We start from the raw sequence: 24,554 nt of genomic DNA on the forward strand, positions 1-24,554 counted from the left end.
TATTGGACAAACAGGCAGAAAGCTAGCCACCAGGTTACATGAACATCAACTAGCCACAAAACGACATGACCCACTAGCACTCGTATCCTTACATACAGATGAGGAAGGACACCACTTTGATTGGGACAACATATCCATCCTAGGACAAGCCAGAGACACGCACGAGAATTCCTAGAAGCATGGCATTCCAACTGGAACTCCATCAACAAACACATTGGCTTCAAATCAATCTACCATCCCCTGAGAAAAAGAACAGGAAATGACATCACCAACCCAAGGAAACCTAAACAGATAAATAGAAAGCGGGACATAACACCAGCGCTTCGTCGGAGGCTTACTGAGGTTTTAACCTAGAATGGTGACGAAACGTCTGAAAACTAACCTTCCAGCTCAGCGAGCAAACTCACATTCCATCTCTGATGAAGGGTCTAGACCCGAAACATCAGCTTTTGTGCTCCTGAGATGCTGCTTGGCCTGCTGTGTTCATCCAGCCTCACATTTTATTGTCTTGGATTCTCCAGCATCTGCTGTTCCCATTATCTCTCAGCAAATGAAAATTCCCACTTTGCATGGACAGTTGATTATACTGGGGAAAAGGGCACTAACCATTTGCCATTACCACAGACTTCAATTACTAACATTCCACAAATAAGACATCAAGTCCACTGTATATTTTTGACAATTCCAACAAGCTCTTAACTGCACTTGTCAATTTCAAATGATCGGCGGAGTCTATGTACAGATGTTCACTCTAAGTAATATAATGTTACCTTATTACAGAGTCAGCAATCCTTTTGCAAAGATGTATTTTCACGGCATTGTAATTCAAGTCATGCAATTTTAACATGGAAGCCTACATGGCACCACCAAATGCACTGAAAGACTGCAGGAAAATGAAAAATTTCCTTGGCTATTGGCCTACTGATTAAATACAAGTAGGCCAAAGACAGTCTTTCAGCTACAAAACAGAAAGTGCTGGAAAAACTCAGCAGGTCTTACAGCATCTATCGAGAAAAAAGAGGATTAATGTTTCTGGTCCAGTGACTGTAACTGTTCCGCTTTTGTTTCATATTACCAGCATTCACAATTGTTTGTTTTATTTTAGTGTCTTTTAGGTACAAGATTCTGAGAATATCAGTAGAGCACTTGGCTATTCCTCCCACAGGTTACTTCTGGCATCCCAACCTTGCGATGTTTTAAAAAGCAGAGCTATATCATTGACTAGTAAAACTCTGTTACAAAATACATAATCAGCATTTAACTGCTGTTGAAACAGTGTAATGCTACACAACACCTTTGATTCTTCAAGAAAATCAATGACCCCATCTGTAAACACTTGACACAGGTGAGTAGAGATTCAGTGTCAACTAGTGAAGATGATGTTGAATGGGAAAAAAAAAATCTATACCTTGTATCTTAAAATGTTTAACCAACTTGATTTTACTGCATGCTACTAAACACTTGACAGTCAAAGAATTACTTCAGAATGCAATTATTATTTATATGTGCAAACCCAGTAGACAATGTGATGACAAGGATCTACAAACAGAAATGAGACAAATGATCATAAGCTGTTTTGACTTATGCAAGTAGACAGATAAAATCTTGGTTTAAATTTTCAACCAAAAGCCCAGAGGTCTTTAGCACTCACTAAAGCACTGCTCAAGTCATATTCTTAAATTTGAAGGAAATGTGTGACCTCAAAATTCAAGAAGTGAGGATGGAGACATTGTGCAAAGGCTGACAAGTTCTAGAGAGCGCACAAGGTTAAACATATTGAACTTTTTAAATATGTAGTGATTTAGTATTTTATAGATTGCTTTAGTATTAAATTTCACATCGTCAAAAATGTCATATGTGCCTCATTCTTGACCCTGTTCGTATTTTTGTTTACAAGTTGCGTGCAATAATTCAACAAACAGCTAATTATATTTGACTCTTTTAATACAAAATGGTCACAAATCCATATTTCCTCTTAAAAAAAATAGTAAAGCCATTTGTCCAAAAAAAAGTCATAATTGTACAAATTAAAAGGTAGTATTTATACATACAATATTGAAAGCACGACAAAATATAACAGGTTCAAAAAAATAAAACCACATGTTGCTATTAAATCTAACTCCATTGAGTCTATTTAGAAAAATCTGGAAATTAAAGCCTTTTGTCATTTTCTCTCTGTCACTTTCTCTCAGAGGTGCACAAGGTTTGATACCAAACAGGTGCATTCTGCCTGCATATCAAATCAGTTAAGACAAAATCCAGCACAGAAAAAAAAACTTTGAATGAAGTTCAAGACAAGTTAAAAAGAAAAAAAATAACCTGCCATTCGTACTCAAAAACTGAAATAGTGATGGCATCACTCCCATTTTAGGAACTTCCGACAAGAGATTTAAAAGTGAATTATACTAAATCAAAAACCCTTCACATTTCATGAAGAATATAATCTCATGAAATGTCACTGATAAGATCAAATGGTCAGTGAGTCACAACAGACTTAAAAGTGGTCAGTTAATACCACCCCACCCCCCCCCCACCCCCCAAATCCCCAGGACAGTTTAGACCGACTATAAAACCCAGCGCGTGCTGTACTTATACAAATAACTATTGGACTGTAACCACATAGCAACATTCAGTTAAACACAGATCAAATGCAACATGTAAAGATGCAAGGTGGCCTCAAACACCATGAGCAGGCACAGCTGCTTCGTTGTAGTATTGATTCTTGTAAAAAATAATTACTGCGAACTTCTGGAGCAAAATGCTCTCAATGCTCCTGTATGTCCATGTTCTTCAAACCCGGATCATGACAACTGCAACTGTTGAAAGATTCTTTAATAATCCTGTGTAAATAATTTTAAAAAAGTAAAATTAAATCAAAGATCAAAGTATTGTTAGCTGTTGCAACAAGGCACTAATGTTCAGACCAGATAAATGAGCAGGGAACCAAGGTTCAAAAATTTTACATTGAAGCATTGACAACAGCACTGAAGCTCAAATTTGAATGTAAAACAGTCAATATATATTTGATTATATCACTAATCTGAAGATTAGTTTCATAATTAGACACTCAATTTTACTAAATCCAGTCTGGATTAGACTCCTTCTGGCCAGATCCTATTTACATTTTAATGCTAAAGCAAGAAAATCTCACCTGTCTACATGTTACTTTCAACTCACATACAATATACATCTTGGTATAAAATTTATTATATTAACATATTTTAACATGTGCAGAACAGCACTCAATACTTTCCCCAATGCAGTTAAGACAAAGGACAACACATTGGATTTCAACATTACTCTTTCCATCCAGAGAGAGAGGTCTTCAACTCACCAACTCCATAGAACACAGAGCTCTCTCTGCTGGCCATAGAGACCTGTTGCAAAGAAGTTTTCCATATCAAAGAACTTTTTTCACTTAACATAGCAAAATACCTGGTCTGTCCATTACAGGAGCATTTTGGGTTAGCTCCTCATCTTAAATTACTACCATGACAATCAATTATTATGCTTCAAAATCTACAGCAGCTTCACTAACTTCACTGTTATTCTAGAACGTTGAAAACGTACAGCAATAAAAATCAAGTATAAGTTGTACTCACAGTTCTTGGTTTTTTATTCAACTTGATATCAATCCTGTAATTAAACAGAAGTGTTAAACCTTGGAAAGCAGTACTATCTTCTTTAAAGTCAAAACACTTACCATTTGTTGATATAGAACAGGAGCACATAGCACCAAACACTTTAGCTTCAGGAGTTTATTTTCCAGTCTTGTCTAAGTAAATGAGCACTAAGTAGTCACCTTTCTGCAACTGGTTACTTTACTTCCCTGCCTAATGGTACTGCAGGAACACCTATATGCTGCAAACAGCATCATTTTTAGAAGGTGGTTCAAGGCCACTTTCTCAAGGGCAACTCGGCACGGGCAACAAATACTGGTCTTTCCAGCAATCCAACAAAGAACAAAAATAACTCCCCAATGCTGAACTTACCAATACGAAAAGACCCGTTTAGAAATTGATGCTGAAAAACATTTCAAACTGACTGCTTTCTCTATTAATGTTTATTCAATCCAATATGAAGAGAAAAACACCGTCATTCCTGGGCCAACTACCAAGTCTAAGTACACCTCTGGGTTTGAGGAAGAGTTGTTCTCCAGCTTATAACTTATGTGACGGGTAAAGCTCAACATCAGGAAGCAGGGAAAGGAGGAAGGTAGTGATATCCATCACACCTATGGCTAGAGCCGAAAAACATAAAAGTTATAATTACTGAGCACTGTGTAGTCGATAGGACACGAAATAGTTTGGAGAATGTGGAGGAACAAATCCAAAAAGAAATTACAGAATGCAAAGAATGGGTATCGTGGCAGGCTTCAATATTCCAAAAGTAAACTATGATGATTGGTACTGTAAACAGCAAAGAGGATAAGCATTCCTACACTGTGTTCAGGAGACTTTTCTACAGTACTATGCATAGAATTCAGCAAGAAAGGAGGTAATGCTTGACCTAGTTGAAGTGAGCCAAGTAAATCAATTGTCAGTGGCAGAACATTATTAGGACAGTGACCAAAATATCATAAGATTTAGGATGATGGTGAAAAAGAACAAGGAACAAACCAGAGTAAGAATAATTATCTGGGGAGCGATGGCTTCAACTGGGAAACAACAGAGCTGGGTGAGATAGACAGGACCAAAAAGCTGACAGAAAAATCTAGCTAAAAAATATTTCAGACACAATCAAGTATCTTACTTCAAAAGGGGTAGAATGGGCAATCAAATCCAAGATGAAGAAACAGAATAAAATTAAGAAGAATGAGTAGGCTTAAGACAAGTGTCTGGTAGATAAAGCAATTGAGAACCAGGGTCAGAAGGAAGGTGTAAAAACAAATAAGAGAACCAAACAGGGATCATGAAGACTGACTGCCAGCTAACATCATAAAGAATTTGAAAGGCTTCTGCAGGCTCATCAATGGTAAAATGAGGAGTTGGGATTATTAAGACCAAAAATAGATTTACACGTGGAGGCAGGGACATGGCTGAGGTATTAAATGAATATCTTGCATGTGACATTACTAAGAACGCAATGCTACCTAGGCTATGATGACAAAAGACAACATTTAGTCACTGGAACAGTTCAAAACCGATATGGAGGTTGCACTGGTAATTAAAGTAGCTAAGGTACAGAGACCAGATGAGATGTATTCACAGATACAGAAGGAAATGAGAGTGGAAATTGTGGAGGCACTGCTACATTTCTTCAGTCTTCTCTGGACACAACAGTGGTGCCAGATGCCTAGAGAATTGCAAACATTACAATCTTGCTTAAAAAAGTTTTAAGAATAAGCTCAGCAATTATAAACCAATCAGTTTAACATTGTTTCTTGAGGTTTTCCTACCACCAACACTTTGGAATAAAATTAATAGTTACATGGGTAAATGTGAGTTAATAATAGATAAACACCATGGAGTTAAGGGGCAAAAATCATGTATAAAAGTTGCTGTGATTTCTGTAGCGGTAAAAAAGACTTAGTGAAGATAATGATTACACACTGGAGCTAGAGGAGCACAGCAGGCCAGGCAGCATCAGAGGAGCCGGAAAGTTGATGTTTCGGGTCAGGACCCTTGTTCAGAAACGGGGTCATGCTGTACTCCTCCTGCTCCACACTGTGTTATCTCTGACTCCAGCACTGGCAGTTCCTATTATCTTTTAGTGAGGATAACGGTTTTGACATGGTGTAGGCAGACTTCCAAAAGGTACTTAATACAAAGCTACACAACTGATTTGTAACAATTGAGTCCACAGAATAAAAGGAACAGTGGCATCCTGGTTAGAAAACTGACTGAGTAAGGAGAGACAAAGTACAATGGGTAACGGATGTCTTTTTGGCCAGAAGGTGGTTTGTAATGGCGTTTCTCCAGGGCTAAGTGGGGGACCCATCACTTTTCCCACAAAAAAAGTTAACGATCTAGACCACAGTCTATAAGGAACGATTTAAAAGTTTGCAAATGATCGAAAACTTAGAACATCTGTTAACCATGGAGGACAATTTAATGCTTCAAAAGGACCTTGACAGATTGGTGGACTCAGCAAGTAGGTGGCATGTGAAGTTCAATACAGACAATTGAGTGATAATACAGTTTAGTGGAAAGAATATGGAGATAAAATACAAACACTGTTTGTGATTTTTAGGGTGTGCAGAAGCAGAGACGTAAGTAAAAGTTATGAGGAAAGATTGGAGAACTAAGGACTGTTTTTCACGGAGAGGAGCTGGCTAACAGGAGATTTGATTGATGTTTTCAAAGTCACTAGAGGTAGTGGACAGTAGATACAAGAAGCCAATCCCATTTACAAAGGGATTGTGAACAAGAAGGCACAGATTTAGAAGAAAGTTGCAGAAGCAGCAAATGCACTGCAAGAGAAATCTTTTCCGCACAGTGACCAGTTAGGGTCTGGAATGTACTGTTGAGAGGTGTGGTGGAAGCAGGTTCAATTGAGACATTCAAGAGGGTACTGGATGATTACTTGAATAAAATCAAAACACAGGGTTATGAAACAAAGGCAGGAAAATGGCACTAAGCATAATGTGCAAAGGACTGCTGGTACAGATGCAATGGCTTCGTAATAGTTCTGTGATTCTACAGATTCCTTAGTGGCCATTTTACCTTTGATAGCAAGTTAATTTTCAGCCAAATCACGGGCTGTGAATACATATCCGTCAAGAAATGAATCAACACAATTATATTTCATTCATTGTCAATGGAGAAAGAAAATTTCCACTTCATTAGTTTCAGCTAAAATTTGGTTTGAATGCTGAACAGGTGCAAACCACTGTGATTAAATACTTCAAAAGATAGAAGAGACTTTAGGGTTTGTTGTGAAACTGTAGAGGATTGTCAATTTCCAAAGTCCTATCAGCTTTCTAAATTTACAACATTGCCCTATGTTTTCCATTTGAATATCTTTATAGTTAACACAGAGCATCTCTTGTGGCAGAAATTCTGAATTGTAGATTTATTATGAATGTATGGTTGCTGCACTACTTGTATTACATTACTGATGCCCATCTGCGAGGAGAAACCACTGTCAACAATTACTTCTGCCTGCAAACTATTTAATAGATTTAACATAAAAGTTAACAAGTGGTGTCATACTGTGACAGCTGTTCAGAACATATCATAAACATCAATTGTTCGATAATCAACACATTTTTCCAGTTACGTGGCCCTAACATACATAGGCAAAAATCCAAACTTACAGCAGCTAGTGGCAAAAGGTACTTTGCAATACTTTCAAACATGTCTACAGTCTACACATCACAGTACAAGGGAATACTGGAAAAAACACAGCACATATACTGATAGAAAGCAAACTTACTCAAAGTCATAATCAAACATGCCAGATGGGCTGGATGGCAGCATAAAAGAAGAAAGAAAGCAACAAAGGTTAACATACCAGTTAGCAAACCTGAGTCTCAAACCTTTTGGAACGCTGTATTTTTAAACAAGATGGGTGAGAGACCGCTAGCTATGAGATAAACTTAACGCAGAAATAAATCTATTCAAAAATTGTTATTTTTACCTTGATAGTCATAATTTCTTGAAAACAATGATATTTTTGTTTCCTCAGGAAGTTGTTACTTGGAAACAATGAAACCTTGTTTAGTTAAACACCTACTTTAATTAAAACACAACAGAGTAGTGGGTAGTATACAGCACACAGTTGATGTGGGAGCTGTGGCCTATAAACATATGCCAAACAAAAAATGTTCCTTGTATAATAAAGTAGTCATATTTAATTCAAATGTGCTCTATTACTAACAAGTTGTTCTCTTACTTTCATGATTGTGATCAAAAAAGCTTCCTAAGGAATAAGACAGACAAGACTCTTCCACTTTTTCCCAGTCATCTCGCAACCTCATGAACTACTGTTGCACAAATTACCTGTGTCGGTTTTTGTTTTTCCTTTTCTTGTGACTCCCATGGTGACTGCTAGATGATGTGGAAGAGGCTGCTTTCTGAGGCTTCACTCCTTGCAGATGTGATCCATCCAGTTCCTCAGTGTCCTCCTGGTTAGGTTCATTTTCCTGATTCTGGAAGTCTGGAGAATTATCACTTTCTGTCCCACTACCCGGTTCACCTAATGTGTTTCGCACACGAAATGCAGATTAGAAAAGCAGATTTGCTTAAGCCAGTGCAATTCCCAAATCACCCCAACATCAAGTAAGAGAAACAATGTCAATTGCACAGTGACCTTTAATTATTCAAGTTAACAAATGTTGGTGAAATGCTTCAGTTTTTTAGGCATTATAAATATCTCAGAACATTTTCCAACTTACTTCCAATTGTAAAATAATTCATATAAGCATTTTGTGAAACGGGCTTAATGAAACGTACTATTGGCATTACGAAACTTTGCAAAGATTTTAATATTATTATATACTCTTATTGTTCCCAATTTTATTGCAATCGTTTAGATTTCACGGACAACGTAATGAAAATAGAAAATAATAAAACGAAGATTGGAGGGTTTCAAAGATATGTTTAGTTTAACACATTACACGGTGGAACGAGATCAACAGAACATTAACCTAAGCATCTCTGTTCTTCTGTAGCTGGTCCAAAACCCACTCTCCCCTCCTTATTAAAGTGTTTCAGACTAGAAAACCCCAGTACAACATCTAGTTTCAATCAAATTTCAGGTGGTAAAGTATGTATTATACTCAATAGGAAAGGGTACTTATTTCAAAAACTTACGCTTTTCCACCATTTGGTCTTGAACACCAGTTAAAGCACTAACTGCCTACAAGAGATATAGAATTGTTGTTAAACAACACACTAAAACTGTGTTTGCAAGTATTTTATAATTAAGTGCAAGTTTATTTTACTCACTGCTACTGAAGTAACGGATGACTTGCTAAAGAGACGTTCTGCTTCTTTAAACTTCCTATTCCTTCGATCATTCTTACTGTTAGTGTTTCTGAAACAAAACAGAGAAAACCAATGGTCAGGGATGTTACCCAAGGAATTTACCCCTTGTGATCATGCTATGATCGCAGCTTCCCTAACCAGCCAGTTGCTAAGTACAGCCCAGGTGTCTCCTAACAGGGAGGAGAAACGTCAAAGAGTTACTCTCCATCAACTGTGTAACTACTTGCATTGGCAGATTTTCAGGAGTAAGGTGTCCACTTAAGTGTGATATAGCTTCCACAGGATATGAGTCAAAGAAAACGCAGGGAAAACAAAATATTGATTTTGCTGTTGTAAACATATATGCACCCGACACTTGTAACTTTCAACTAAAACAGTAACCATAAAGGGATGTTAAAATACTTCCTGAAATGTGAAATGAGACATAATGGTACTCCCAACTATTTATTGTAAAATGTCCTCCATTCCTAACAAAATGCTACCAATAGCTTAAGGCCACCATTACCAAAAATATAAATTCACACAATCCCTTTAATCACAGAGTCAGTAATCTTTGAAGTGTACAACTTTCAATCTTGATATTGGCACTGCCCTGAGAAGAAACTAAGATTCTCCGAGGAGAACTCTCTCACCCTACAACAATCTTCAAACTTCTCAAGAAGGTGGTGAATGCTGCTTGCGTACAATTCTACCTTTTCGTGCCCTCAATTTGTCATTCTTTGACTGTCAGCTCAGGTCGTTAATGTCAGTAAATTGTTAACTTGTGGGGATTTCAACTGATCCTTTTTTTATGGTTTATGTGTGGAAGGAACTGCCAGAGGAAGTGGTGGATACAAGACATTTGGCTAAGTACATGAATATGAAAGAATATGAAAGAAGAAGGGCTAAACGCAGGCAAGTGGGAGTAGTTTAGTTTACGAACATGGTTGGCATGGACTGTTTTCATGTTGTATGACTTTATAACTCTACACAGATGTACGTTCCAGGAACAGTCAGCACACGGTGTTCAGCAAAAGTCCTGGCGTACCACTCCCTGGCCTTCACTCAGAGTTGACAACGCCAACTGTAGGGGTCCCAAGTAATAACACATCTTCAGGTGAGTTAACATGATAGGAATCAGAGACTCATCCAGAGACCACCACAACTCAGCTATGTACTTCAGTGTATGTTTAGGAACAGGTTACTAGAAACCCTATTTAGGTGTATTCATTACTTTTTTTTAATGTACAGAACTGTCTGCATTTATTTTTGAGAATTCTGAAAGTTCAATGTACAACAGTTGGCCTCAGAAAGTAAAATCAAAACTATTTAAATTCACACAACGCAAAATTTTTCATCCATTTGTTTGAAAAGTATGATAAGCAAAATGTCCATTCCAGCAGTAAATTAACAACATTTCAAAAAGCAGACTTTAAAAAGTGAAATAATATTGCCTGTGAATTATACAGGAATGGACTCGAAAATTTGCCAAATTTGTTTCGGTTGAGTCACTTTGACAGCTCTATTAACACAAAGTCAATACACGTACTTCTGATTGGTCAAGTAACGATCCCATCCACGAATGATATTCCCATACATTTGTGTATCTTCCAAATAGCTTCCTTCAAAAGCATAGATCTGACGTTCCAGGTTTGCCAAAGTCTCCTGTGGAAATAAAAGTTACAAAAATATTTATCAAACTGCTGGGGAAGAAAAATGACCTGCTATGAAGATTTGTTGTAATGTTTATTTCAAAGAATTATGAAAAACAGTTGGACAAAGAAAGAGAATGAATGCTTTTTGTTGGGATTCACAACAATTGGAGCTAAACTGGTTAGTTTTGAAAATCAGACACAGGAATTGTGATGTACCATTAGCCAGTATGTGTTATTTGTAATGTAATTACAACCTTTTGAGTTACAAAGAAAATGCTGGAAAAACTCAACAGGTCTACACAGAGAACAGAGTAAACATCTTGAATACAATAGGCCTCTTTAGAATAAACATGTCACCCCAAACTCATAACTTTAACTCTGCTTCTCTGTCCACAGATGCAGCCAGACCTGTTGACTTTCTCCAGCATTTTCAGTGGTTATTTCAGATTTTCAGAATCTACAGTATTTTGCTTTGATTTAAACTTTGTGCTGCCTGTTCATTTGGATTTATTTCTGTGTATAACCAATCATTGCTAATCACTTCGTGCACTAGTTGAATGCATTAGCAGAGTCAAAAGCACAAGTGGCGAGCACATACAAAGCTTGTACTGCACTTTTGTGTACTGGGATTGGAAAAGATGCTAAGAGTCATAGGCAAAGAGCTTCTGACCTCGTGAAGCGTAATGGCATAAGAGAGGAGAAAGAAAGCTTGTGACTTTCAGATGCCTCACAGGACATTCTGGTGAAGGCAGTGGAAAGGTGGTCTGTATCACCAGAGGCCAGGAGGCACCCCATCCCTGCCCCCAGACAAGGTTCAAAAGGTAAGTAGAGGTAGAGATCGATGCAATGAACCAAACTGGTGGTCCTGAATGAGGTGCCAAAGGAAGCTCAACATCCCATGAGTAAACAAGGTCAATGAACATATACTCAGATGCCACATTCGACAAGTGCAACAGGAGCCTCAAATTGCCCAAATCGTCTCACACTGATTTCTCTCTTTTCACATCTATTAATAACGATTCATACCAAATATCTACGGCTTTACCTTGATCTCTGAATGTGGCACTATTACAAGCTGCATACCCATATTTTCCACCTTGCATACTTCACCAATTATGGCAGTCACAGCAAACACACAAAAACATAAACAGGGACCACACAAACCCATCACTGAGAATCCTGCACAGGAAAATAAAAGTTGTTGCAAGTAAAAATCTTTGTCAATGTCCCTCACTCAGCTGCAGATAAACCGACACTTGCATATATTTGTGTCACACCGGATCGCTGTTTCAGAGTTTGCAATCCCAGCAGTTCAGCTCTCCACCCTACTAGATCTGTCGCTGGGGGAGGAAACTGAAATTCCCACTCTGCCCAACAAAGCCTGGGGGAAAAAAAAATAAAGCTCAATGTAGCCTTGAACGGAGAAAGCGGTGGTTCTCTGTGTTGACAAGGCTGGGACACCCCACACATTCTACACTGACCGTAACAACAGTGTAAGCGAGAATAATGTCTCACTGTGCGGCGTGTGACAAGAGGGACATGAGCAACAAATACATGCACACCACTCCTGCAGGTCTGTCCGATATGACACAAGCCCACACCCAGGGTGCCCGCTGTTGATGCCCCAGGGCAGGGACACCAGCTCCAACATCACCCTTTCCTCCCCCCCCCCCACCACCACACACAAGTGGAGGGTCACTGGATAACTCTCCCTATCTCCTAAGTACCAGACCTGGGGCCAACCCCCCCCACCAACCACATGGCCCTGACATCGTCCTCAACCGCCTCCCCGACCCGCTGCGGCCCAGGCTCTCCCCGGCTTTTCCTGCCTGAGCCTCCCCGGCCTCGAGCACTGGCTCCGGTTCCCGCCGAACCCGCTGCTTTCCCCACCCCCATCCATCCGAGGCTCACATACCGCCAGCTCCTGCTTCCTCTTGACCAGCTCAGCCAACTCCCGCCGGGTGTCCGGAATTTGTGGGGTCTGCGCCTTGTTGTGCATCGCCATGTCGGAGCTGGCGAGCAAGCAGCGCCCGGGCTGGGGGGTATAACCGCTTCTTCAGGCCGCGGCCGGCAGGAGGGCGCAGGATGGACCTCCAACCAGTAGGGGGCGCCGCCTGGGCAAGACTGCCACCGGCAGCCCTGACCGGTGAATTACACTGAGGACATTGCCACCGTCAGGGTTGGAGGGTGAATTACACTGAGTACACTGCCACCATCAGGAATGGAGGGTGAATTACACTGAGTACACTGCCACCGGCAGGCCTGACCGGTGAATTACACTGAGGACATTGCCACCGTCAGGGTTGGAGGGTGACTTACACTGAGTACACTGCCACCATCAGGAATGGAGGGTGAATTACACTGAGTACACTGCCACCGGCAGGCCTGACGGGTGAATTACACTGAGGACATTGCCACCGTCAGGGTTGGAGGGTGACTTACACTGAGTACACTGCCACCATCAGGAATGGAGGGTGAATTACACTGAGTACACCGCCACCGTCAGGCCTGAAGGGTGAATTACACTGAGTACACTGCCACCGTCAGGAATAGAGGGTGAATTACACTGAGTACACTGCCACCATCAGGAACGGAGGATGAATTACACAGAATACACTGCCCCATCAGGGCTCGAGGGTGAATTACAGAGTACACTGCCACCGTCAGGACTCGTGAATGCATTACACCCCCCCCCAGGACTGAAGATTGACTTATGCCCAATATATTACCACCCTGAGGACACGACGTGTTTTACACTAACTCAGCCTGACTCTCAGGAGTAGACAAGTTATGCCTAATGCACCACCACCGTCAGGACTGGACAGTGATTTACACTGAATACACTGCCATTCTCAGCCACAGAGTGGTGACTCATGTTCCGGCAAGTATATCTGTTAGCCTCACTGCAGTGTACCTATTCTCTGACTCAATCATGTGCCTTTTTCCCACTGATCCCTTCCCAAAAATTCCAACCACTTGTTATCGCAATTTTCCTGTTTAACCCATTTGGTCCCAGTACGAGACCTGGCAACATCTGTAGCTGCTGCGTCAGTCAGGTGGACCCAGGCTGGGCTCTTGGCGGTGGCAGCAAAGAAAAGTTTGGGCTGATGGAGGCCCTGGCGTCATCGGTGGCAGCTGCATTGGGGAGGCCCAGCAAAGACTTATGGTGGCTGCAGTATCGGTAGAAGCAAGATGGCGCCGCAGAATGGTGGCTCTTGATCTGGCAATGCAGCAACAGCTTGTCTCTCCAGGCCCATGACGGAATTCTTTACAAGGACTGTCAAGTTGAACTTTATTTTTCTGCCTTTATATTCTATGTTTTGTTTTTTTTCTGTGTTTTAAGATGGCGCCAGAGAGCAGCAACGCAATACTACAGTTTTCACTGTATTTTGTAACAGAATACATGTGACAATAAATAAACAAAATAACCAGGACTGGAAAGAGACAGTAGGAACTGCAGATGCTGGAGAATCTGAGATAACAAAGTGTAGAGCTGGATGAACACAGCAGGCCAAGCAGCATCAGAGGAGCAGGAAAGTTTGATGTTTCAGGTCAAAGACCCTTCTTCAGAAACCAGGACTGGAGGGTGTGTTACACACAACACAGTTCCAATTACTGGATTCTTTCTATAATGAAGTAATCAAAACTGCATTCAGTACTCAAATTATGGACTAATGTATGGTTCCAGCATAACGTTCCCATTATTATAGTCCATACATTGAATACTACAGGAAAGCATTTTTTTCACCTTGACAGCTCTGTGAATATTCATTGCAAGGTTTCTTAAGTTCCTCCGAAGAAACTTCGGAGCGTGGGTTCATAATTCCTTGAAAGCAGAATCACAGGTAGATAGGATAGTGAAAAAGACATTTTGTCTGCTTGCCTTTAGTGGTCAGTGCATTGAGTACAGGAGTTGGGAGGTGACATGCGGCTGTACAGGACATTGTTTCAGCCGCTATTGGAATATTGTGTGCAATTCTGGTCCCCCTCCTACAGGAAGGATGTTGTGAAACTTGAAAGGTTTCAGAAAATATTTACAAGAATGTTGCCGGGGTTGGAGGATTTGAGCTGGAGGGAGAGGCTGAATAGACTGGGGTTATATTCCCTGGAGCGTCAGAGGCTGAGCCGTGACCTTATAGAGGTTTATAAAATCATGGGGAGCATGAAGAGGGTAAACAGACATGGTCTTTTCCCTGAGGTGTGGCTGTCTAAAACTAGAAGGCGAGGTTTAAGATGAGGGGGAAAAGATTTAAAAGGGACATGGGGTAACTTTTTAACACAGACCGTGATGGAATGAGCTGCCTGAGGACGTGAAGGCTGGTAGAATTACATTTAAAAGGCTCAAAAACAAAGTTTCTGGAAAAGCTCAGCAGGTCTGGCAGCATGTGTGAAGGAGAAAAGAGTTAACATTTCGGGTCCAGTGACCCTTCCTCAGAACAGTTCTGAGGATGGGTCACCAGACCCGAAACGTTAACTCTGTTTCCTCCTTCACTGATACTGCCAGACCTGCTGAGCTTTTCCAGCATCTTTGTTTTTGTTCCTGATTTACAGCATCCACAGTTATTTCGGTTCTTACATTTAAAAGGCATCTGGATGGCTATACGAATAGGTAGGGTTTAGAGTGATATCAGCGACATGCTGGCAGACAGAACTAGATTTATTTAGGATATCTAGTCGGCATGCACATGTTAGACCGAAGGCTATTTCAATGCTGTCCGTCTCTATGACTATTTCCACTCTACTATTTCTCATTCGTTCATCAGGTATGCATACTGTTACCTTGTTTGACCTCCTCAACAGATCACCTTGCAGTTCTACAGGTTAAATTGCTGTCACAGCTTTTGTATCTACCTGACTTGTCCATTGCTATCTTCCACAGGGCACCTTCGCATTATTGCCAAAATAGGATTGTAAGTTATTGAGGATATTTTTGATGGAATAAATGGACGGCAAGTCTTTGGTTGAGTAGAGATTGGACAGATGAGGAGTTCATCTGAAACAAGAGAACATCACTGGTAAAGGGGGTGAAGAAGAATGGAGACAGGCAATGTTTCAGGGACAGAATAGTATGGTTTTAGACCGAAAGATGGTACTTGAAACCAGGACTCTGAGGTTGCATCCATCAAATTGGGCATTTGAGAAAGAGGTGAAATTAGACTGTTGTCTGAAGTTTTTGCTGAAAGTTTAATTAGGTTAACTTTGGTTTTGTTACTTGTCAGCTAAGTGGTTGGATAACCCAGCAGATGGTGAAGCAATAATGTCGAGTACTATCAACTCACAAATGCAAGCTGGCATCATAGCTACGACTATTGGTACTGCATAGACAAAGGTCAGACAAAAAATTAACTTTGGTGCAAATATATGGGCACAGGGTAATAGCTAATGTCATGTGATGAATTCATACAACAGGACTGGAAACACATCGTAACACGGACTCAAATGCTGGAAGTAAATACTTTCATCGGAGATTGAACCCAAAGGGACAGAAAAACAGTTGGACAGACAATGGAGTGGATAAAGGTCAGCCCAAGGAATGAATAGCTGCTAATGGGGGCTATAATGGCTGATAACAGGTTGTGTGTGGCAGCAGCCCATGTAACGACAAGCCTTGGTGTGTGGGTGTTGGGGTAAGGACATGGAAAAAGATGCAGAAACACCAAAATTGTTGAACTCCACATTAAGTCCAGAAGGTGGCAGAGTTCCAAAAGGGAAACTGAGGTGCTGCCCTTCTACTTGCACTGACTTTCGCTGGAGCACTGCAGCGAGCCCGAGTCAGACATGTTGGCCAGGGAACATGGTGGTGTGTTAAAATGACAGGCATTTGGAAGCTCAGAGTCGTTTTGCTGACAGAATGTAGGTGTTCTGCAAAATGGTCACCCAGACTGAGCTTCGTTTCTCCAATGTAGAGGACACATATTTCCCCTCCTCTCCCTTGACAGCCTTCCATAAGGCCCATTCCCTCCGGGACACCCCAGTCCATTCCTCCTTCCCTCTACACCGCCATGGCACCTTTCCATTCATTGCAAATTGTCAAGCGCCTACCCATTTTACTTACTCCCTCCTCACCATCCAAAGCCCCAAACCCTTGAAGTGAAGCAGTGATATACCAGCACCTCACTGAATTTTGTCTACTGTACTTGCTGCTTACGATGTGGTCTCCTCTCCACCCAACCTTTTCCTAGCTACCATCAGTTCCGCAGAATGTTCACTGGACTCAAAACTGATTAATCTGATTTCTCTCCATAAATTCTGCCAGATCTGCTGAGCGTTTTCATCAATTTCTGTTTTTGTTTCTGATTTCCAACATCCACAGATGGTCAAAGATAACAGTGTGGAGCTGGAGGAACACAGCAGGCCAGGCAGCATCAGAAGAGCAGGAAAGTGCCCATTCCTGAAGAAGGATCCTGACCCGAAATGTCAACTTTCCTACTCCTCTGATGTTGCCAGGCCTGCTGTGTTCCTCCAGATCCACACTGTGTTAACTCAGTTATTTCAGGGTTTTTTTTTTTACCCTAAAATATCATTATTTTAGGTATGGGCATTGGTCATCATTCTTTCCCTGATGTAAAGAGGAAAACAAAAACACTCTTCACACCATTATACTATTATGCTTGTGGGAAACGCACAAGTGCTGACATGTTTAGGTAAATAGCCAACATTATTTCTTTAGTCTTCATACTTGGGCACTGATGCATTCTTTGAATTGGCATAAAGCTTTCAAAAGACAATGGAAAACTTTTTTTTAAAGAAAGACAAAACATGATAGGCAACGCAATAACATCTTTCATTGAAGGTTTGTAAATAGCTGCCAACTCATTAGGAACTTCCAATCATTTTAGGATGTGCTGAGACTCAATTGTCATGCAACCAGGTGACTTCATCTCATCTCCAATTTAACAGCAAAAGCATTCCAGGCACGTTCTGCCACACACTTATCAATGCCCCCGAAAATCAGATAATCAAGTTTCATTTTAAAATGAGCCTGTTTCTCCCCCCAGAGAAAATTATGTGATGTTATGGTTGATAATTGTAACAAAGGCGGTCAAACACAAGAAAACTATTGTCGAAATCTACTTTACTAAAAATGACACAGACTGCCAAAAACATAGGAGTGATTGTAACAAAGTCAACATTACAATCTACAAGAACACCGGTTTACTTTATACAACAAAATATAATTTGAGCTGTATTTTAAAACAGATTTTCATTTAATAACAAAATGTTCCAAAAGGTAAGCATGTGTCATTGTTCATTATCATTCTTCTGTTGCTTAGCAACAATCTGACCACTTCTTTGCTTGGTGACTACATTGGGAGGGGTAAATTTGAGCCCTTTGGTATGAAAATCTATTAACATTTTAGCAGATACATTTGTTAACAAAGAAAACAATTTTGTAAGTAGAAAATAAATAGTCAAAATTTTTCTTTTGCCCCGACTGGTTGCTTTCAAGGTCAATACGCATTAGGTGCGTGCAATTACATTAAAACTGTGGAAAAAAAAGAGATCTTACCCGCTTTCCTGTTTTAAAATAAAACAAACTCCTTAGATGCCATGTTTATCAAGTGCAACTACATTTCCTACCCCTCTCACGCAGGCTACACAGCATCAAAACTCTTTCGAGTCAGGGTAGGGGACCTCCGATGTAGCCAGTGAGTTTGAAGTACAAATCAAACAAGGTGCCCAACAGCAGTGCTCCATCCTCACCCTCTAAATTAAATAGCTTCACTCTAAGCAGTTACAGAAGCAGTGTTGGATGCAGTGTTTGTCTAGGACAGCCAGGCATCTTAACTGGGAAATCCATCAACCTTATGAAACTTATTTAAGAACAGAAAAGGTGAAAAAGCATTCAGCATGTCAGGCAGCATGTGCAGTGACAAAAAGTGTCAGATTAACATTTCAGCTCCACAAGCTTTTATACAGCTGCTAAAAATTTAAACAAATGTTTTTGGAATATTTCACATACAACCAGTTGAAGTCAGAAACTAAAAAAAAAGCACAGACATGCTTTCACAGAATATACCTAAACCAAATCTTTCTTGCCTGAATCCAGCAACAGACTGCTAAATAATAAGAGATGGGAATCAGATCTTGCTGACAGAATCCAACATCAGACGCGACTAGGTTTTTATTTTAGTGATGGGCAGTGCAAAGATTTTAAAGTTTACAACAAAAAACTGCATCCCAAATTTCCAATCAACATTGGAGCAACCATTATAATGACTTGGCTCTGAGCCAGTGACATCCTAGCAATGCAACTTGTTTCAGAGAGAAAGCAGGAGGGATGGCATTTAGTGGCAAGCACATCCATCATGTAGGGACAAGGAAAAGTATAGGTCAAAGGCCCCATCTTACAGATGGGATAAGTAGCTAATGTGTTTCCATCATTTATCAGTGTTCCCTTCAATGTCAGGTGCAGCCAAGTTTGTGACTAATTCCAAATCAAACCAGACAGACCACGACACAGTTGGTCCCACCTATTGGGGTTCACTGTAGAAAAATCTATTGCTGTTCCTCTTGCTTCCTGGTGCAAACAATGAACCTGAAAATTAACTCCAAGCTGGCTGGGGCAACACATAATTATGTGCAGTGCATTATTGTGAAACAAGTTCTCAACCTTTTCTCTACCTGCAAGATAAACATCCAACTCAGACACATAAATCACTCCTGGGTAGGGGAAAAATTCCTGCACTTTTTCATAAAAAGGGTTCAGCATAAAATGTTTTCTGTCAAAATTATAAATTCTTGGCCATTTTTGAACCATTTCCTTAATTAACCATTGAATGCAAAAGGGATTCTGAAAAGTCCATTTCTGTAACTCGTGTACAGAAGAGGTTTTCAATGAAGAAAAGCACAGAACTTGTTTACAATCTGCTTCAGGAAAAGAAAGTAATTATATAGGTTTCAGCCTAGCAGCACAATCTCAAAACCTGAATAAAAACCAACAGATGAATGAAAGGACCTGAAGCAACGACATGCAGTTGTCTGATGACGTTCCAAGACCAAACAGTCCAGTAGAATAGTTTGCTTACGAAGCTTATTATCCTCCACCTAAAAAAATCAAAATATAATGAAAACCATCACATACTCCAACAGCGTTGACAGTTTAGTAGCTGTTCTGCTGAAGGTACTACAGTAAACTCTGTAGTTTCTTGCCACTATTTCGCGTGACTCCACCTGAGTACCAGACTGGAGGCAAAGTGATCAGATTGTGAAACGTAAATTCAAAATAGGGCGCTAAATGTTTGGTCTGAAGGGATTATACTGTTCAATTCTGTTCACCAGGCCACACTTTGTTCTTCGAATATCATATTGGTTTATAATAGAATACTGACAATATGAGAGTGAGTCAAGATACACAACTGAAAGAGTGAGCCTGGACTTCAAATTATGAAACTGGTCAACTGTCACCTGGTCCTTGCAATTCTAGTAGAACTATTTACCTGCACATTTGAAAGGAAAAGTAAACCTGCAGTTCCAATTTCAAAAAGAAAAAGTGGGAAAGGTTTTATATTAACTTTCAACTCCCTCATCCTCGTCATGCTGCTCTTCTTTTGCATCCACCTCAGCAGTATCCGAGAATTCATGTAGAATGACATACTCCCTGCTGCTGAAGCCAAATTTCAGCAGATCCTTTTCTTTGAGTTCATAATATCGCTGTGATTCAATGCGTTGATTGTTAAGGTACGTGCCATTGGCTGAACCCAGGTCGATGATATACGGTCTCACCCTCCTGCCAGGTGTGCCATCATTCCGTGTGAATTCCACAAGTCTGCAGGGAAAGAAACAGCAAGTTATGCTGCATACCATCTGCGATTCAGTGATACAAGGTTTATATTTCTACTCCAGCCTCGTGAAAACAGGAAGGACTATACAGAGGTTTTACTAGAAGAAAGAAGTTAAAGGAGTTAACAACCTCAATCCAAAGTTACACCATGAGAAAGGCCAGTGAGATGCAGACTGTAGCTTTAACCTTGACCATTGGATTGAAGACCCAGTGTTCCCAGAAGGCTCCCAGGTCCCTCAATTAACAGTATTAACAGGCATGTCCAGACATCAGTGATGGGTACAATAAACTATGATTTTTTTTTAAAAGAACGACTGTGGGAGGGACAGCAATAGTCCATAAAAAAGATGAGGACAAAGACATGTGGAAGGGAAAGAAAAAAGAACCTGCAAAACAGTAACTTTGAGCTGTCTGTGTTCATCCGCATGCAGGCAAGCTTAAGCAGCATTGCCAGAGACTGGAATGCTGATTGGGTGAAACAAGAACGCTAAATGCACCAGAATTAGATGAAAACAGGAAATGGGGCCAAAAAACTTCTGTAGCAGAGGAAGTACCAAAAACAACCTATAAAATTTCTCCTAGCAAAATACAACTGCACAGTGTTTGTCAATGTTGAATGGTATTTGAGGGAAATGAGCTTACAAGATAACAGAGGTAAAAAAAGTGTCTGGAAATCAAACTGATCTACAAACAGCCAGCATGAACTCAATAGGACAAATTGCTCATTCAACCCCCTAATGACTATGACTGAAAAAAAAATCTTGGTTAATTAATACCAAGAACAAGAAGCAATTGACTGTGAATAAAATTAATCTTGGTAAAACTGATCCCAGCACAAAATGTTATGCAAAGTTGCTCATTAACTTTGTTCAATCCAGAAAAATAAAATCAGATGATCAATGCACGCACTAATTTTAATATTACACCTAAGTACTTCCCTCGAAGTACCAAAGGGTGTTGGCAATACTTTCAAAACGGGATTCAGAGAGAGAAAAGGGTAACAGACAGCCGAAACACTTTTGGACCGGACTGTGGAATAGGACAAAAGCTATGGCCTATCAAACACAAAAGTATCAGTCTATAAAATCCACTCACTTATAAAGTATTTCAACATATTTAATGCCCTAAGACAAACATTTCCATAAATATTGCCTGCTTCCCATTTACTGCTCCACCCCTAAAACTGTACTTGTTAAATCTACAAGAACTGCAGTCGCGTTTATTAAAATACAACAGTGACTATGTTTCAAAATTGCTCGACTGGTTATAAAATTATATGCAATGACCCAAGACCAGGAAAGGTGACTTGGGAACATAAGGTCTTTCTTTAGCTCCAGGATATAAATTAGATTTTGGCAGCTGCTTGCCCGAGACACTTTCCCTGTCCCAGGAAACATCAAACCCTTTACAGGTACTGCTCAGTGAGGAATCTATCACTGTGACCACAAGCTCATTTCTTAATGGGATGTTTGTTTAGTTTTTTTTTCTTAAAGTAGTTATTTAATATTAACAAACTGCCTTTCCGGGGAAGACTGCTGAACATCGAGGAAATAAAAATCATTTTGCAGTCTACTTCCTATAATAGAAATTGGGAGAGAGAAACCTGGACAGCAAATAAAAGAAAACCAATCCTACAGGAGAAGGGTGGCAACCAGGAAATCCAATGGGATCAGCATCAGACTAACCGATGTCAGAACAATGCAAAGTTGTCATTTAAGGGAGCACAGGGAACCATTCAACCAACATGTCCATACTGGACCCTGCACAGCAATCCAGTTAGGTCCACTCCCCACAGGCTTACATTAATAGCTTTTTAAACACCAACCTGTATTGTAGCACTGCATGTTGCTTGGAGCAGGAAGGATGGTCAATTGGGATATCCACGACCCTCCGCTGTCGGCCCAAGAGATAGGCACTCTGACGATGAATGTGCATAACTGGAAGAGGCTCATCATTCTTGAACGGATAAAGCCGCCATCGTTTCCTTGGGATCCGGGACTCGGGCGGTTCACAGTATTTTATCACCACTCCACGAAAGGTGTTTGTGTCTTCCACGAGGGCACCAGAAAGCTCAAAATTTGGCTCCTCTTTCACCGGGGCTGTGTTGCCACTATGAGCTTGGCTGTTATTTGACTCAGAGGCAGGATGCTCATCACTGAGCAGGGGACACTGATTGCGGTTTTGACGCCTTCTCTCATTGTAGTACTCTCGCTCGGCCTGCTGAGTGCTGAGGAGCTGAGCCTCCCTGTCTCGGCCACTTGTACCACCTTCTGTGTGAGAGCTACCATTCCTTTTGTTGTGGCCTCGGCCCCGGTCTGAACATTCTCTGTGACGCTCTCGGTCACTGTTCTTCTTGCGCCGATGCCCATTTCTACTAGAGTGGTCTCTGTGTCGTCTCTCAGCATGATCCCGTTGAGAATGGTCATGCCGTTCCTGAACGGAATGAGAAAAATTAAATTTTGCATGCCATGGCATGGCCTGAAATTATGAGACAATTGGTATAAAAACTTCACATGGTAACTAGCGGAGATTATTATTTCATCATAGAATTATAAAATCCACACAGTGCAGATAGAGACAATTCAGCCCGAGTCTGCACCAACATTCCGAAGAGTCAGAGATGCACCAGATCCACCCCCCCATCCTATCACCATAATCTCACGATGACCATGACCAAGCCATCTAGCCTAACCATCCTTCAACAGGTGGGGCAAATTAGCATGGCTAATCCTTCTAACCTGCACACTTGGACTGTAGGAGGAAACCAGAGGGCCAGGCAGAAACCCACACAGGCATGGGGAGAATGTGCAAGCTCTACACAAGGTTGGAATCAAACTTGGATCACTGGCACAGGGAGGCAGCAAGGCTAACTACTGTGCTGTGTTGCCAAATTAACTTATCCGTGAAATACATGAACTGGAAAGCTAACTATAAACTATTGTATTTAACTATCACATTAAACCTTGTGGCTTCACAACAGAACACAATTCACATCCAGGGTGATCATTTTAACTTTTAACCACTAAAACAGGAATCTAGAATCAAATTTAATCACAACTAAGGAGGCCATTCAGCCAGATAGCACCTTCAGAGGGCTATCCAATCAGTCCCATTCACCAGTCACAGTGCTGCAACTCATGTCTCTTTTGAATCATTCAGTTTCCTTCCAAAAAGTGAAAATCAAATCTGCTTCTGCTACCCTGTCAGGCAGCGCTTTTCGGCGTATAAGATCTCACTCTGGATGAAAGGAAATTTGTATTGGTGTCTTCGCCAAACACCTTTAAACTTGTGTTCTCTCATTCAGGTCCCTTCTGCTGCTATTAACAATTCCTCATGCACTTTAATGGAACTTTTTAATAATACTTCACCTGCCTCTTCATTGCACCAAATTCCCCTCCTTCCTGCGCTCACCGAGGAACTGAATTTTCACTCACACACTCTCTTTAGCAATGACACTAGAGTGAGATTGACGTGAAAGTTAAATCCTCTTCCTCAGTTATGATGTGGCTGAATTGGGGCTGCAGTTCCTGTCATGCGAGGGAACGGTTGCTGCAGTAATGATTTGTGTTTTATTATTATTACCGGCTTGACTCGGTAACTCACCCGCTTCAACTTGCCCCCGGGCCGTGAATGTTGTTGTTGTTCGGGTGCCGGCTTCCTCCGGGCCGGGGAGCGGCTCTGCCAGTGCTCAGGTGGAGAGACGCTGCCCCCGGAGGAGCCCGAACTCGAGGGCCGGTGCTTGGGGCCAACTGCCCCCTCTCGCTTGATCCTCAATCGGTGGCGGTCGGTCGCGGGCCCAGGCTCGGGGCTGTGCCAGGCCCGGCGGCGGCCCTGAGCCTCCATCTTCCCGGCTGTGGCACCGACCCGGAACAACACTGCCGGCCAGCGAATAGAACACTTCCGGGGTCACGTAGCAGAGGTGAGAGATCAGCCAGCCAAGGCTCTTGGCTCCAACCTTGGACAGGCAACTGCAGAATGATTCCCTCCTAATATTAGATTCATGAATCGCTGCATCACCTCTCTCAATACACACTGCTCCAGAGATGCTTGCTGATGTTTTCTTGTTATTATTATTTTTATTTGTTCTTGCCTGTCTCCAGTGCTCCTGCTGATTTCTCAAACCCATTGGGCGCTAATGGTCTCAGGGTTGCAACTAGACTAGAACTTGGCCTGCTGTGTTCATCCAGCTTCACATTTCGTTATCTT

The 24,554-nt window shown here is 41.1% G+C and overlaps 2 protein-coding genes across 3 annotated transcripts; both read right to left on the reverse strand.

Annotated features, from left to right (window-relative positions):
* Nucleotides 1–1,378: 1,378 nt before the first annotated feature.
* meaf6 (MYST/Esa1-associated factor 6) lies at nt 1,379–12,670 on the reverse strand. Of its 2 annotated transcripts, XM_048558220.2 has the most exons (8): nt 12,480–12,670; nt 10,459–10,574; nt 8,892–8,979; nt 8,757–8,802; nt 7,944–8,139; nt 7,378–7,407; nt 3,603–3,636; nt 1,379–2,840 (listed from the first exon to the last, which is right to left on the reverse strand). In XM_048558220.2, the coding sequence occupies exons 1-8, from the start codon at nt 12,567–12,569 to the stop codon at nt 2,832–2,834; spliced, it is 609 nt and encodes a 202-aa protein (XP_048414177.1). In that variant the 5' UTR covers nt 12,570–12,670; the 3' UTR covers nt 1,379–2,831. The 2 variants fall into 2 exon arrangements, with proteins under 2 accessions (XP_048414177.1, XP_048414178.1); XM_048558221.2 differs by lacking the exon at nt 7,378–7,407 and having other exon boundaries at nt 1,386–2,840; nt 12,480–12,668.
* A 4,923-nt stretch (nt 12,671–17,593) lies between these two features.
* snip1 (Smad nuclear interacting protein) lies at nt 17,594–24,222 on the reverse strand. Its single transcript, XM_048558012.2, has 3 exons — nt 23,952–24,222; nt 22,174–22,781; nt 17,594–20,333 (listed from the first exon to the last, which is right to left on the reverse strand). The coding sequence occupies exons 1-3, from the start codon at nt 24,189–24,191 to the stop codon at nt 20,075–20,077; spliced, it is 1,107 nt and encodes a 368-aa protein (XP_048413969.1). The 5' UTR covers nt 24,192–24,222; the 3' UTR covers nt 17,594–20,074.
* Between the last annotated feature and the right edge of the window lie 332 nt (nt 24,223–24,554).

Source organism: Stegostoma tigrinum, chromosome 24 (genome assembly GCF_030684315.1).
Source record: "Stegostoma tigrinum isolate sSteTig4 chromosome 24, sSteTig4.hap1, whole genome shotgun sequence".
In the NCBI taxonomy this organism is placed as follows: Eukaryota; Metazoa; Chordata; class Chondrichthyes; order Orectolobiformes; family Stegostomatidae; genus Stegostoma; species Stegostoma tigrinum.

Excerpts from the sequence above, each read along its gene's own strand:
- meaf6 (XM_048558220.2), bottom strand. The coding sequence starts at position 12,569 with ATGGCGATGCACAACAAGGCGCAGACCCCACAAATTCCGGACACCCGG. Across the intron at positions 8,803-8,891 it reads CATCCGTTACTTCAGTAGCA|GCAGTTAGTGCTTTAACTGG; the intron begins GTGAGTAAAATA and ends TATCTCTTGTAG. Across the intron at positions 7,408-7,943 it reads AAAAACAAAAACCGACACAG|CCCATCTGGCATGTTTGATT; the intron begins GTAATTTGTGCA and ends GCTGCCATCCAG.
- snip1 (XM_048558012.2), bottom strand. The coding sequence starts at position 24,191 with ATGGAGGCTCAGGGCCGCCGCCGGGCCTGGCACAGCCCCGAGCCTGGG. Across the intron at positions 22,782-23,951 it reads CCGGGGGCAAGTTGAAGCGG|GAACGGCATGACCATTCTCA; the intron begins GTGAGTTACCGA and ends CATTCCGTTCAG. Across the intron at positions 20,334-22,173 it reads CATGCAGTGCTACAATACAG|ACTTGTGGAATTCACACGGA; the intron begins GTTGGTGTTTAA and ends CTTTCCCTGCAG.